The sequence below is a fragment of the Oryza glaberrima genome, chromosome 2 (assembly GCF_000147395.1).
Source record: "Oryza glaberrima chromosome 2, OglaRS2, whole genome shotgun sequence".
NCBI classification, from domain to species: Eukaryota; Viridiplantae; Streptophyta; class Magnoliopsida; order Poales; family Poaceae; genus Oryza; species Oryza glaberrima.
The window spans coordinates 4,805,621-4,820,508 of NC_068327.1; the positions used below are offsets into that span (position 1 = coordinate 4,805,621).

Sequence of the window (14,888 nt, forward strand, 5' to 3'; positions counted from 1 at the left end):
CTTTGTAGAATAAACTTCTTTAGAATGCTTTGTGTTTTGGTTTTGCATCATTGAATGGTGACTTGGTGAGCTCAGTACAAAGTGTTCACTGTTCAATTGTGGATTGTATCTTGGAAACGGTAACCATGCATATCTGAAGTTTTATTTGACCATAATTAAACGCTCATATTTCAAGTGGGGAATTGTGTAAATTGCCAATATGCAGCAACATGAACGAGAATGTTCAGTACTCACTGAGTACGTGGAGATGTGGAGTTATGGGGCAAGTTCTTATCAACTGACACAGTAAGATACTAAGATCTATCAATGTTACTGCGTTGTTAGCAGCTGTGAAAAAAAGGTCTATCATCATATAATCTAAAGAACAGTTTTGCTATTATCGGAAGAATAATTTTGCTCGAAATATCATCTATCATTCTCAGCTCAATCTTTCGCCTACAGCGGTTTACAAGCCGTGACCTTTATTAGCGATAAAAAATGGATAAAACATATGCTCTTAGTGACGTAAAAATTAGTCGATGTTCAAAAATAAACTACTACAATAAAAAAAATCAAAAATCAACTCTAAAATTAAAATCCAAAATCCAAAATTCGGTTGGGATTGAAAAGCCGTAGAAGGGTTGATTGGATTTATGCTATGCCATCACTTGCAGTTGCTGACGGCCACATGTACCGGGCAACGAAGAGAGGGAAATTTAACTATTTGCCACTCTTGTGACATAACAATTAACGATTTGCCACACCGTGTCTATAACATGTGGGCCCTCATGTGTCTGATATGTGGGCTCTCATGTGTCTATGACATGTGGGCCTATTGGCAAATCGTTAAGCACCACTCGTAAGAGTGGCAAATAGTTAAAAACCCCACGAAGAGAAGCCTTCGCTACCGCTGGTTAAATGGTTTGACACGACAAGTCAGAATAAATGTTTTACGGGTGCTCAATTCTGTAAGCTTAATTTGGTTGTGAATGTGGGCAAACTCTGGGATTTCTTTTTTTAAAAAAAAATTGTTTCTTTGCATGCCATTCAAATAGTTATGATTTTTTTTAAAGAAAAATGAAAATAATATGTCACTTTAAAAATATATAAGCTTAAATTTAACTTTTACAAATTACAATGAAAAACACAAATATGACTGTGAGAACATGTATACAAATTACAATTAAATTTATTTATTTTACAATTTATGAAGATCAAATTTCAACTTACATGTCTGTGAGTTATATATTACATACTAATATATCTTATCAATTTTTTTTATTTTTTTACGACAATTTGAATGACATGAATCAACGAGGGAACTTCCCTTGACGGATTAAAATCCATTTCCGTGATATGGGCCTAAACTTTCCGACATGCGGGCTCTCTCAGGGGCCCATTTTCTCTGCGTAGGTGAGCAAAGCCCACTATGGCCCACAGGATTTGGCCCACTATGGTCGGGTCGATCACAACATAGGCCATCCAAAGCCGCGGCGCCGGGGAGCGACGCGGCCGCCGCCGGTGAGCTCGAGGGTCGTTGTGCACGAGCTCCGGCGAAGAGGAGCTCGAGGCAAGTAGTGCGCCCGCCGGAGCTGGAGGGGTTGCCTCGGCCCTCGAGGGAAGCACTCGCGGCGGCGGCCATGCCCATGCACGGAGCGAGCCGCGCTCGCTGACGACCGCCGGCGTGCGGCCGTTCCTGCATCTGCTCGACGGTCACCGCCGGCTGCCGGGACCGCGGGAACGGCTTCCTCGGTGGTCACCGGCATCCGCTCTGCTCACCCGAGAGAGAAAACGGAGTGGCGGAGACATGCCGCCGGCGCCATGGCCGACGCCACGCACCGTCAGGCAAGCCGCCGAGCTCCACGCCCGCCTCACCACCTCCGGCCACCTCCTCCTCCACCCGCCATCCGCCCGCCACCTCCTCAACTCCCTCGTCAACTGCCTCGAGCCCCATCCCCTCCACCTCCGCTACGCCCTCCACCTGTTCGAACGAATGCCCCCCTCCACCTTCCTCTTCGACACCGCCCTCCGCGCCTGCTCCCGCGCCGGCTCCGATCCACACCGCCCCTTCCTCCTCTTCCGCCGTATGCGCCGCGCGGGCGTCCGCCCCGACGGCTTCACGTTCCACTTCCTGTTCAAGTGCTCCTCCTCCTCCTCCCGCCCCCACTCCCTCCTCCTGTGCACGATGCTGCACGCCGCCTGCCTGCGCACCATGCTACCATCCGCCGCGCCGTTCGTCTCGAATTCTCTCATCCACATGTACATTCGGCTCGGGCTCGCTGCCGACGCTCGCCGAGCTTTTGATGAGATCCATGTCAAGGACGCGGTTGCCTGGACAATGCTGATCAGTGGGCTGGCCAAGATGGGCATGCTCTGTGACGCGCAGCTTCTTCTATCTCAGGCTCCAGTGAGGGATGTGATCTCGTGGACAAGCTTGATTGCCGCCTACTCCCGTGCCAATCGGGCCAGAGAGGCTGTGGGTTGCTTCAAGACCATGCTTTCTCATGGCATTGCACCGGACGAGGTTACCGTAATCGCCGTGCTCTTGGCATGCGCAAAGCTCAAGGATTTGGAACTGGGACGTTCCCTGCACTTGCTTGTCGAGGAGAAGGGGATGCCGACGAGTGAAAATCTCGTGGTTGCGCTCATCGACATGTATGCCAAGTGTGGTGATTTTGGTCATGCGCAACAGGTTTTCGATGCCCTGGGTAGAGGCCCAAGGCCTCAATCATGGAATGCTATCATTGATGGATACTGCAAGCATGGGCATGTTGATGTTGCACGGTCTCTGTTTGATGAAATGGAGGTCCGTGATATCATCACATTCAACTCGATGATGACTGGGTGCATCCACAGTGGCCAGCTTAGAGAAGCATTGCTATTGTTCATGAGTATGAGGAGACATGACCTGCGTGTCGACAACTTTACGGTGGTGAATCTTCTAACTGCTTGCGCAAGCTTAGGTGCATTACAACAGGGCAGGGCATTGCATGCTTGCATTGAGCAGAGGCTGGTGGAAGCAGATATATACCTTGGTACTGCACTGCTGGACATGTATATGAAATGTGGGAGGGTCGACGAGGCAACCATTGTTTTCCAACGGATGGGCAAGAGAGATGTTCATACTTGGACCGCTATGATCGCAGGTCTTGCATTCAATGGGATGGGTAAGGCTGCTCTGGAGCATTTCTACCAGATGAGGTGTGATGGCTTCCAGCCTAATTCAGTTAGCTACATTGCTGTTCTGACTGCATGCAGCCACTCATGTCTACTGAATGAAGGCCGTCTGTACTTTGATGAGATGAGAATCTTGTACAACATACATCCTCAGATTGAGCACTATGGCTGCATGATTGATCTGCTGGGACGCAGTGGGCTTTTGGATGAAGCAATGGATCTTGTCAAGACCATGCCCATACAACCAAATGCTGTCATATGGGCCTCCATTTTGAGTGCTTGCAGAGTCCATAAACACATTGACTTAGCTCAATGTGCCGCAGAGCATCTTCTGAAGCTAGAACCTGACGAGGATGGTGTCTATGTCCAGTTATATAACATATACGTAGACTCTAGACAATGGGAAAATGCGTCAAAGATAAGGATGTTGATGGAAGAAAGGCAAGTTAAGAAGACTGCAGGATATAGTTCTATTACTGTGGCTGGGCAGGTGCACAAGTTTGTTGTTAGTGACAAATCACATCCACGGATATTGGAAATCATTGCAATGCTGGAGGAGATTTCACACAGGTTAAAGTCATTGGGTTATTCACCGCTTACATCACAGATAACAGTGGATGTGGATGAGGAAGAGAAAGAACAAGCGCTGCTAGCACACAGTGAGAAGCTGGCCATTGCTTTTGGCCTCATTAGTCTAGCACCAAACTTGCCGGTTCATATCAGAAAGAATCTGAGGGTATGTGAGGACTGCCACTCTGCAATCAAGTTGATTTCCAGGCTTTGGAACCGGGAAATCATAGTCAGAGACCGGAGTAGGTTCCACCATTTCAGAGAGGGAACATGTTCATGCAACGATTTTTGGTAAATACCATTTCATAGGACACCAATTTTTGTGTGTGAAAAAGCTGAGGTTGAGGAACACTGTGAACAGGAGTTCTCACCTAGTCTCCTTAGTTTGGAATTGCTTTTGAATTTCTGATCACCAAAGGTACTCTTTCTTCTCCTTAATTAGATTCTTGTTGCCATTTTGATACTCTAATACCAGTAATATGCGTTTTCAGTAAAATGATGTCAGCTGTGTCGAGCATCACAATGCTCTCCGTTCATCCTCAAGGTTGGTAGTTGATGGGCTTTGTGGGTCGTCAAAATCTTTTGGATGGGCCGGCACACCGCCTCTGGGGCAGTTCAGGGGCAAAGTGCCAAGACCAAGACGGAAAGCAAACGCAATAGGCCAGCAGCAGGCAGATTGTCAGAAGGGTCATCTTCCTCCTGCCACCCAGCCGCTGTGATGCTCGTATGACTAATCCCGTCATCCCTGGCTTCCGCTCACTTAAGGTAAAAAATCCAAATATCGCTGGCTCATCCTGCCCCGCCTAAAAGTAGGAGCATATGTTATTATTCTGTTTACCAGTTTGGATTGCGCTCTTTTTTTTTTGTCCCCTAATTTCTTCTGTTTGTTGGATGACTGATGTCCATAACTGGAGTAGTGGAGTAGTAATGATTAACAAATAATTAGTTCTTCAGGAGCCTCAAGAAATCCATGTTTCTGAAAATGATCTTATCCAATTGTAAGCTCAAAAAGTTTGTGTTTTTTAGGTGAACATGATACAGATTGCCCTCGTATAGCCCTATGTTTTCCTCTTTCAGTGAAGCAAAATCCATGCTTTTTAGCAAGGTCTACTCCCATGCCTGCAATACCAGATGATGTAATATGCAATGGAAATTCCAGTGCAGAATACTAATTCTTTGCTGTTTGGTGTGGACAACGGGACAACATTCAAGACGGAATCAGGCTATTCGAGCATTGGTAATTTTGGTTTCTGTGGGAATGCTTTCCTGGAATCATTGATGCATCTGGTGGATCCTTTAGCAGTTCAGAGTTGAACGGGCCAACTTTGGATATTGAATCATCGGCATTTGGCTTGTTGAGTCAGCTTCCCCGAAATTTCATATTTTCAGACCTACCAGAGGATTTCAGCCAAAGCGCAGGTACATTGTAATGACAATGTTGGTTTATTTTGCTTTGTAATCTGAGTATGTGCTAATTAAGTTATCTACCCTACTGTCAATCGAAGAATATGCTGTTTTCCTGTATGGCTGGCTGATCTTTGCAATGGCATTCATCTAGTGTCTGCAGGTTGAGCAGCCATTGGCCATCTGTACATACATGCTTGGCAGGAAAATTTGCATTTGCTAGCCTTTTGTTTGTTAGTAGCTCTAGTATTCTAATGTGACAGTTTGGATGAGTTCTCTCTCTCCGGAGCAGGTAAGGGGATCTGTCTTCCCTATGCTTGCTTCATTGCTGATTTTCTCCTATGGACAGAATCTGGATTGGATGGCTACCATTGCTGCCTGGGCTGAAGGAACCGTAAAATTTAAGGGACAATATAGATCCTTTTCCTGAAATATTTCTAGTTAATTTGTATCCTAGACAGTAAATAAATGCTTAGTAATTTCAATTTATTCTATATGACGAAACAATTCATCTGCCAATCTATAAGCTTATTTGATTGATTGACGTGTGCCGCGGTACATGCATCAATTTCTCAAAAAAAAAAAAAAGATTGATTACAGCAACAGTTATCTGAAGCATTTCTCCCTGTGCATGAACTAGCGGCCCTCCTGTTCTTCAAAATTTTTTTACACAGAATTTTTGCCGCTGATTGTTTTCCCAACGCTTCTAAAAAAACAATTTCTCAAAAAAAATCTACTGTATTGTTTGGACCAATTTTTCTACCTACTTGTGAAGTTTATGTTTCAAAATATTAATCAAGTAAACAATACATCTTAATTATCTGCGCAGAAGTCTGTTTTAGCCTGCCACATCTTGCTTAACTTCTCCGGAACCAAGCTGCCAGTTCAACACAATTACACAAGAATGTACATAATCTCAATATTGATGCACATTCAATTGGATTGTTCAAATAGTTGTACTCTTGTTAAGGCAATTGGGCAATTATATATTTCTGCAAATCAACATAGCATACAGTAGCGCGCAAAAAAAAAAGAGGGTAGCATACAGTGGCTCAAAGTTCTTTGTAACACAAAACAGCAACTCAAGTTTCAATGTGCATTATTGTATATATAAACAACCTTTTCAAGTCATCCACTTAAAATTTTCAGGATGATTGAATAAACATGTATAGAACAAAAAGAAAAATTCTTTTTGGCGGAATAGATACAAACAACCGCAACCATATCACAATTCACAAGTGGCTCTTCTAAATGTTGAACCAGCTTATGTTCAGGAAACTAGACAAATGCAGCAAATCAAATCCTTTCAGGTGTCCAGAATAAAAATCAATGGCTACCACCGAAAATCACATTGCTTTGCTGGGTATTACTAATTTAAACTCACCAAATCATTCTAACTGTACATTCCACTTTGTCGCTCGAAGTATGGAGTTTTAGACCTCCACTTTCCTGTGAAAGATGATGTTCAGTGCATCGCTGTATAGAGCCACAGAATTTGAGAGCACCGCAAGCACAATCATGGTTAAGGCCAAAATCTTGTCGCGCTTGGTTGCAATTCCATAAGGATCTCTACATGAAAGAGGAAAAACATACAAATTAGATCAGATAGAACCTGAGCGATGTCCAATTATGTATCAACTGAAAATAATACTAGTGGTCACTAGGTTACCTGAGTATGATCATGGCAGGAAAGATAAAGCCGATAAGAACAGCAGCTGTGGCACCGGTGAATTGGAACGCGTCCCAGATGCTCGGTATGAAGATGGCAGCAAGATAAATTACAGCAAGGAGTGATCCCGTGATAATGGCGAACCTTCTGTTGTCACGAGAAATGTGCCTTGCAGTAGGGAAGAGCAGTCCATCCAAATTGAGCCTAAGGGCGAAGAAGACTATGGGAAAGACGAGCATGATGTGGACTACATAGCTCACTCTCACAACATCATTGAAGACAGAGCTGAATGGAATATGAAGGTTGGAGTCAAAGTTGGCGAGTACATCAGCCAGGGTACCCTCGCCAAAGAGGAGATATGCAAAGAAGCTTGTCGCAATGTACACACTTGAGCAGAGAGCCAGTGAAGTTTGCACAATTGGCTTGGTTTGAGTTCTATCTTCCAACTCATTGTCGATGCTATGTACTGTATAATCATGAAAAGTTCACATTCAGGCCACACACAAATAAACAACAGCAAGCGTAAACTAAGTGAGCAGTAGGAAACACACCATTGTAGTGGCAAATGTAGGCAGTGACAACAACAGGCACAGCTGTAAAGAGTTCCCAGATGGAATTAGTTCCATCTAACTCGGGAAAGAGTTTGGGAATCTCCACAGTTCCTTCAATGAGTCTGACAATCGCAATTCCAGCAGTGATGACAACAAAAACCACAGCAAGAGCAACTGACAGTGCAGATGTGTATCTCAATGAATCTATAAACCAAAGATGTTTTATTAGTATGAGTTAACCGTAAACAATAGTTAGCACAGTGAACCTCATATTACAATGTGGAATTCACCTACCCAAACGCTTAAAGCTCACCAATGGACCAAACACAAAAAGAGTCGTAGCAAGGAGAACAACCGGACGAGAATTCCACAAATGAGGTCCAAACCACCCCTCGAAGATGCCACGGTGATGAACACCACTTGTTGATGTTCCGGACAGCACATCACCTTAAGAAAGAAAGATGAATGAGTATCTACTAACCATCAACGGTAATAATTTCAGGTGAATTGATAGCCTATTGAACGAGACAACTTACAACCACAACTTATGATACAACAATAATGAGCACAAGTGCAAACCATCTATATTGTCTAGTACAGTGGAGGGAGGCTAATCAAATTACGAGTGAATGCTTACCATACCTTAAAGTATAACAAGACAAAAAAAAAGAAGGAAAAATCAACTCCAAAACAATAACTTAGTCAACAATCAGTATCGATACTTAGAAGAGCCTCAAGCAAATAAATATAAGAAGAGTTAGTTTTAACTTTTAAGCTCTGTAAACAAATATGGGTTTTCTTCACATGTCACATGCCATATGTTCAACACGAGTAATTAAGAGACTCCCTGGCTTCCAAGAATTATTGATTATTCAGAGGAGCAACTAAAAAAAGGAACTAAACATGTACTAGCACTATTCAACAGTATGGTTGTTGTTCAGAAGTAGGATAACAAAAGGGTGTGGTTTTCAGAGGCATACCAACGATAATCATGTAAACGATCATCATGCCAATGTTGTTTATTACAACAGATGCTTGCAGCGCGATCCTCCCCCACTGACCGAAAGTTTCACCCATCAGCCACCCGTAGGACGTAATCTTGCCCTCGTGGCTGCACCTAACCAGCATGTCAATGGATGCCTCAGTGAGCAACGCCACAAGGATGATCATCAGGATACCAGGGATAATTCCCAGCATCTTGATGCTCGCTGGCAGTGCCATAATTCCAGCCCCCACGATGGTCGTTGACAGATTGAACACTGCACCGGAGAAAGAAGCTCCATTGAACTCATGGATCCCCTCCTCCTCTTCCTTAATTGGGAGAAGCGGTGTGGTCTCATCTCGTATTTCCTTGTGTGATACATGCCTGCTGTCACTTGGTGATCCATTCCCAATTCCCATTTGTGTTCGCTATCCTGTATGGGAAAAATCTTCAGTTAGAACAACAGGATCTTTGTTTGGACTCCTACGATCATTAATTGTCTTCGCAAATTTGGGCAGCGTAATTTCAAGTTTATTTGTGGTTCGGAAAAACCCAAAATGTTCATATAAGGTATTCAGGAGCTTTGCATAGTTATAACCACCATATCAATGACAAACTACAGATTAGAAATAAGCTTGCCGCACACCAATCCGAGCTGACACGGATTCTGATTAAAAGTTTGCCAATAAATGATGGCAAAATCACAATAAAGATCAATCTGAGCACTACCCACCGGATAAACCACTTAAAATTCCCCCAGAACCCAACATTTTCCAGCTAAATTCATACAGGATGCCTTGAACGAGGTTTCACTACAACCATCGACAGGAAGAAGCATACATCGAAATTTAGACGAATTCGCCTACTCGGGGGGATTGTTCAGAGTGAGATCACTCAGCCCAACCAATCAAATACCACCTAATCCCAATCCTACAACAAACCAATCTCCACAACCCAAATTTTTAAGCCCTAAAAATGAGAAGGGGAAAGAAACATACCTTACCCCAAACCCCAATCCTTGCTCAATACCGGCGATCAGATAAGATCAAAAGAGAATATCACACCTACAGAAGCTCTCTCTTCCTCCCCCAAACTCCTCTCTTTTTTTATAGGCGAACCAACGCCGGGTGGATCAGCAGAGCAAAAGCCTCTCTCTTCTCTTTCACACCAGACCAACAACTGGAGGAGTTCTTGCCTTCCGGGTCGCCGCGGCTGGGGGTCGCTTTCCGCCCAAAGAAAGAGAGAGAAAAGGCCAAACTTTCCAATCCAGATTGCGTCCTCCCGCCGCCTTCCTCCCCCTTGGCTCGCCAATCAAAATCGATCTTTTCCTTTGCCTCTCCTCCTCCTGCTTGTGCTCGATTAAATTAAAAGTAAATAAAAGGAAAAGAAATTCCCCGGCGGGCGGCTGATTGCTTCCTTCCGGCCTCGCCTTTCTTTCTCTGGTTTGGTCCCTTATCCACAGCAACAAGATGACAAGTTAAAAGAACGGCGATGCGTGTGCGCGGCGACTGGCGGGTGGCGGCGACGGCCACGCGACGACGGCGACGGCGGATTGCGGCGAGAGGGATGGATCTGCCGCTACTCGACAATAGCACAAGTGTGTGTTTGCGGGACTATGAGAGGTGTTTTTTCATCATCGTCTTTGTTGGCAAATCCGTTTTATCCTCTTTTTTTTTTCTTTTTGGGGGCAAATCGTCTTGTTGTCTTGCCATATGTCACACGTGTGCATACTTTATGGATTGGCATTATCTGACTATCCTTCTTTTTTCGTTTTTTTTTTGATAAAACTGTTTATCGAATTATTAACGCGGATCTAGAATGATTTGTAATTTTTTTAAGGCGCTGACAACGTGCAGTGCACGGACTCGCTCCTGAGAAGAGACCGAAAGACTTGATCAACATAATTTAAGATTGATGATTGATGAAGTTATACAAGAGCGCACACATGCACATCCGAAATATATGAGCACCTCTAAAAGAGAAAAAAAATACTAGACCAACGTAACTTGAGAGACACACATAAGAACACATGTGCACATCCTCTAGCTTTATAAGCATCTTTGAAAAACTGTATAAATATAAGTATACAACTTAAAATTGATGTAATGAAATCGCCACAAACACTTTTATATTAAGAAGTTTCAACTACGTCATCTACCACTGATAGAATATACAGTCGTAAATATAAATGCCCATGTAACTTAAAACAGGATGGGCATGTTCTATCGTAAGAAACCTTACCCTATATTGTAACTTGAAACTATAGTTGAAAATATAGTTTTGTGATCTTTTCCTGTCAACCGTGAAATTTCTGTTGAAAAAAAAAACTAGATGAGCCCTAAACGGAAAAAACGCTCGGCTGAACCGGGCCACCTAGTTGGGCCGACACGGCCCGTTGTTGCAATAAGTCCATTTGTTATCCCTCATCTTTATGTCGAGTTTAACAAACATCCTTAAACCACAAAACCAGAAATCTTTATCCTCCATCTTGACAAAGCCATTCAAATCAGGTCCCACGGTGCGGGCGCATCCTAGTCAGAAAAAAGACATATGAGACCCAAGACATTTTCTTCCTCTACTCCTCTCTCTTTCCCAATCTCACTCAAGCGTGTCCGTAATGGAGGCTATGCTTGAGCTTGTTGGCCGCCTCGCCTATCCATCCATCCCCGACCCACATCCCACAGCAACGAAGCAGAGGGACCGATGGCATGCCGGGTGGACGCCGCGCCGGGATAGGCCTCGCGCGGAGGGGCTTGGCATGCGAGCAAACCCGCATGAAGGCGGTGCCGGTGCACGAGACGAAGGGATCGGGCGGGGCTGAGCTCACGGGCGCGATAGCGCGCAGAGGCTCGGCTCGTGTGGAGATGGATGAGGTAGATGTTGTGCTAGGAGCAGGGGGGCAGGGGCTGCACAACGATATGATGACCTTGACGAGCTTGTAGACGCAAACCGCGTCGGGGCACCCAAGTATATATGTCCATCATTGCCGTGGCTTCCACACCAGCGACGACGTTGCACCATGGAATTCTAGCTCAGGACAGGCGAATCCAATCGCCCCACTAGAAAATATTGCTTATTGAAGCGATAGATTGAATAATCACAGAACATGCGTACATATAGACATCCTCCTTGCCATAACCACTTAACCGACTTATAGCAACAGGATCGGAAGGATTAGGAAGGGAGATTAACACTTATCTCCTTGTGTTGTTGTCCTTGCTCAGCGGAAGCACATAGCCAATTCAGTTTGATCTATGTGGCTTGGATCATTAAGTACAGCAAGGCCACCTTCAATTAATTTTGCTTCAGTTTTCATCAGAAAGGCTCTGGTTTTTAATGTTGTTGCTGGGTTGTTTCGTTGATTGCCGAGAATTCGAGCATGCGATCGGTGTGTGAGCATGTTCACCGGTTGCAGGCTTGCAACAATTAAAAAGGCTTCCTTTTTTGTTCAGGAGCTATCTGTTTTATTTCAGGGATGGTTATTTGGTTAACTTGTCTTGACAGTTGACACGTAGATTTGCGGGCGAAGGGTTGCTGCTACGACATGCAGATGCAGGGAAAAGATAAAGGGAGTAGAGGAGGAAGATGTATGTCACTTACAGGTGGGCCCCATGTGCCTTTTAATTTCTTTTTACTATATAGGATGCTACGTCAGTGAAACCATCATCTATACCATCGTCAAAGGACCTGAATTATACGGTTCTGTTAAGATGGAGAGTGAAGATTTCTGGTACCGTGGTTTAGGAATATAAGTTAAACTAGACGTAAAGATGAGGGATGGCAAGTGAACTTATTCCGCCCGTAGTTTGATAAGTTCAATAATGGGCCAGGGCCTAACATCTTCGTGGAGATCAAACGGCGTCGGGTGGGCTATATGAAGAAGGAAACAAAATACGCTTTCAGACTGGGAAAGCGGCATTTGAAATCACGCTTCCTCTTTGCGAGTTGCGACAAGGGAAAAAAAAAAAACCAACGGAAGACAGAAACGCCTGCCCCGATCCCCATGGCGGGGCTCGCCGGCGACGACTCCTCATTCTTCGGGGACGACGGCGACGGCGATGAGTTCTGCTACGGGCCGTTCGACGTCGAGGATCTCTGCTACGGCGCCTCCGATGTCGACGACGATTGGGAGGAGTTCTGCGACGGCCCCTTCGGCGGCGGCGGCGGCGTGGAGGAGTTCTGCGTCTCCGGTTTCTCCGTCCGCGACCTCTCCGACGCGTCATCCTCCGGCGCCCGCGAGACGGGCGACCCCCACGACGACGATCCCCTCCCCCAAACCCTAGCCCGCTCCCTCGACTCCGACGGCGACCTCTCCGCTACCCTCCACCAGATCGTGTCCGCGATGCGCCTCTCCGAGGACGAAGAGGAGGAGGAGGAGCTACTGGTCCTCGGCCACGGCCACGGCGTCGGCATCGGCGGCGGCGGCGACGTAGATGGGTTCATGGTGAGCGCCTTCGATCTCGACACAGCGATGGCCATTGGGGGCATCCTCGAGGACATCCACGAGGTGATGGGCGCCGATGAGGTACGGGAAGAGGTGGTGGTGGAGGAGGAGGAGGCCGGCAATGGCAGGGGGATCATGCCGAATGGATTCGAGTTCGGGCCGCCGCCGCGGGCCATCAGTGGCACCGCCGCGGGATTCCGGATGATGGTGGACGCCGATGACACTGACTCCGATGACTTCCAGTTTGTCGAGGTACTCGGAGGAGGACAGGTCAGGGAGGCCGGTGCCGGCATGAGCATGCGGCCCTCGCGTGCGTCCCAATTGGTGGTGGAGAGCTTGCCGGAGGCGACGCTCAGTGAAGAGGAGGCCTCTCGTGGCTGCGCCGTGTGCAAGGACTGTTTTGCGTCGGGGCAGATCGTCGCCTTGCTCCCGTGCAAGCATTACTTCCATGGGGACTGTATCTGGCCATGGTTAGCTATCAGGACCACTTGCCCTGTCTGCCGGCACCAAGTTCGCACTGAAGATGACGATTATGAACAACGTATGGCTCGGCGCGTGATTGTTCTAGCAGCAGTGGAGCATCAGGGTGCACCGGCACAGGTATGATGTTGACATTTAGTGGAAAAGATCTTAGGTGCACTTTCATGGCGGTGGCTTACAGCATGCATCTTCATAATTTTTTTAAAAAATTTGTATTTGCTCTCTTTTAAAAAAACGAATTGGACTTCAATGGTCAATATAAAATAGTGAAACTGCAAAGTATTTATAGTTAAGTGGTTTGACTAAATTTCAATGCTAATGTAATTATTGGTGTGCTGGATATTGCCTGTCTATTTGCTTATTCCAAATGTACATTTGAATTTTGAAACTCAGGAATGAACAATTAGGGATATTTAATTGTAAGCTCTGTTGGCTAAACATGCCCACATATTAAGTTATGAACTGGAGAAAGCATGGGAAGCCTTTAGGGAAACCAGAAGTTAAGAGCTCATATTAAGTCATAGAAGAAGCCTTTAGGATAAAATGCATGAGCAGAAAACCACTGTTCTTAATTTTAACCAAAGCAAACAGTGAGGACCTGTGCAACTTCTCTGATTGTGTCTGTAAGGCTGTAATGGCAGGTGACATGATTGGTTCATGTATACTGATGTACCAGTTCGAATGCTAATTTCATTAACCGTTGTGAAAGCAATTGGATTTTACTAAACCTGATCTGAGAATTTACCTCTCCCTTGCAAACATTGCAGGGGACTGTGGACCTTTATTTTTAATGATAGGTTTCCCTTGATCGAACCTATTTATGGGACCAAATTGAAACACTGTGAAAGTCATTATATTTTACTAAACTTGAGTATTTTCATCCTTGCAAACATTGCGCTTGCCCTTTGTTTTTCAGCATAGGTCACACTTGACCCAACGTTTGGGACCAACTTGCTGGCATATTCTTAGTCTGTTGTTTTTACAACAGGTAGCAATGCTAATTAGGAGGCTTGTTTGACACCAGTCACCACCTGTCTTTTCCAGGAATGATATAGTTGTTGGCAGTCTCTGTCGATGTTATCATTTTACTCGGTCTTATCTTTCAAATTTAGTAAAGCACATGGTACGATTAAACTGCTGTGTTGTAATGTGATGTATTGCCTCCTACATTGACAGGGCTGTGGAGACAGCGCAACCATGGGTGCTGAAGGCGCAAGTGAATGTGTGGTAGAAAATGGACCTGACAAAACTTCATCTTGATGCGGTCCCAGTATTTGGTATGATGATCAGGCAGCTAAGACAAGAAACTGAACTGACGTAGGTAGAGGGACCCCCCAACTCCCTTGGAATGTTGGCAGGAAAACTGTACCGGCATCCAACATTTTGGCTAACACTCAGCATATTGTTGTCCTATGATATGCTGTAAATGTACAAAACTAAGTAGTTCGATCCACTCATTTTCTCGTTCTTCGGCTCGTATGAATGATGAGTTGTCGGTTATCTTTAAGGCTCTTGCACTAATCTGATTAGCTACAGTTCCTTTTTCTTGTTTCTGAAGCTGAAAACAGACTTCCCCTTCGAATGCATGATTTGTAATGGTTGGGATTTGTTGAATCTTTTATCAGATCGCCC

General features: G+C 45.3%; 3 protein-coding genes across 5 annotated transcripts; 2 read left to right on the top strand and 1 right to left on the bottom strand.

Annotated features, from left to right (window-relative positions):
• The first annotated feature begins 1,510 nt into the window (after positions 1 to 1,510).
• LOC127763334 (pentatricopeptide repeat-containing protein At3g62890-like) lies at positions 1,511 to 6,174 on the top strand. 2 transcript variants are annotated; one of them, XM_052288001.1, is made up of 3 exons: positions 1,511 to 4,144; positions 4,218 to 4,491; positions 4,886 to 6,174. In XM_052288001.1, exon 1 carries the CDS (start codon positions 1,787 to 1,789, stop codon positions 4,019 to 4,021), a length of 2,235 nt encoding a protein of 744 aa, XP_052143961.1. In that variant the 5' UTR covers positions 1,511 to 1,786; the 3' UTR covers positions 4,022 to 4,144; positions 4,218 to 4,491; positions 4,886 to 6,174. The 2 variants fall into 2 exon arrangements, with proteins under 2 accessions (XP_052143961.1, XP_052143962.1); XM_052288002.1 differs by having other exon boundaries at positions 4,939 to 6,174.
• A 14-nt stretch (positions 6,175 to 6,188) lies between these two features.
• LOC127763335 (amino acid transporter AVT6A-like) lies at positions 6,189 to 9,944 on the bottom strand. 2 transcript variants are annotated; one of them, XM_052288004.1, is made up of 6 exons: positions 9,336 to 9,944; positions 8,331 to 8,765; positions 7,645 to 7,797; positions 7,351 to 7,554; positions 6,800 to 7,265; positions 6,189 to 6,699 (listed from the first exon to the last, which is right to left on the bottom strand). In XM_052288004.1, the coding sequence occupies exons 2-6, from the start codon at positions 8,749 to 8,751 to the stop codon at positions 6,564 to 6,566; spliced, it is 1,380 nt and encodes a 459-aa protein (XP_052143964.1). In that variant the 5' UTR covers positions 8,752 to 8,765; positions 9,336 to 9,944; the 3' UTR covers positions 6,189 to 6,563. The 2 variants fall into 2 exon arrangements, with proteins under 2 accessions (XP_052143964.1, XP_052143963.1); XM_052288003.1 differs by having other exon boundaries at positions 9,331 to 9,944.
• Positions 9,945 to 12,254: 2,310 nt separating this feature from the next.
• Positions 12,255 to 14,870, top strand: LOC127764803 (uncharacterized). The gene is made up of 2 exons (XM_052289720.1): positions 12,255 to 13,376; positions 14,433 to 14,870. The coding sequence occupies exons 1-2, from the start codon at positions 12,336 to 12,338 to the stop codon at positions 14,514 to 14,516; spliced, it is 1,125 nt and encodes a 374-aa protein (XP_052145680.1). The 5' UTR covers positions 12,255 to 12,335; the 3' UTR covers positions 14,517 to 14,870.
• The last annotated feature ends 18 nt before the right edge of the window (positions 14,871 to 14,888 follow it).

Coding starts and splice junctions, on each gene's coding strand:
- LOC127763335 (XM_052288004.1), bottom strand. CDS start 8,751: ATGGGAATTGGGAATGGATCACCAAGTGACAGCAGGCATGTATCACAC. Junction 7,798..8,330: donor CGTTTACATGATTATCGTTG/GTATGCCTCTGA, acceptor TTCTTTCTTAAG/GTGATGTGCTGTCCGGAACA. Junction 7,555..7,644: donor GGTGAGCTTTAAGCGTTTGG/GTAGGTGAATTC, acceptor TTTGGTTTATAG/ATTCATTGAGATACACATCT.
- LOC127763334 (XM_052288001.1), top strand. CDS start 1,787: ATGCCGCCGGCGCCATGGCCGACGCCACGCACCGTCAGGCAAGCCGCC.
- LOC127764803 (XM_052289720.1), top strand. CDS start 12,336: ATGGCGGGGCTCGCCGGCGACGACTCCTCATTCTTCGGGGACGACGGC. Junction 13,377..14,432: donor ATCAGGGTGCACCGGCACAG/GTATGATGTTGA, acceptor CTACATTGACAG/GGCTGTGGAGACAGCGCAAC.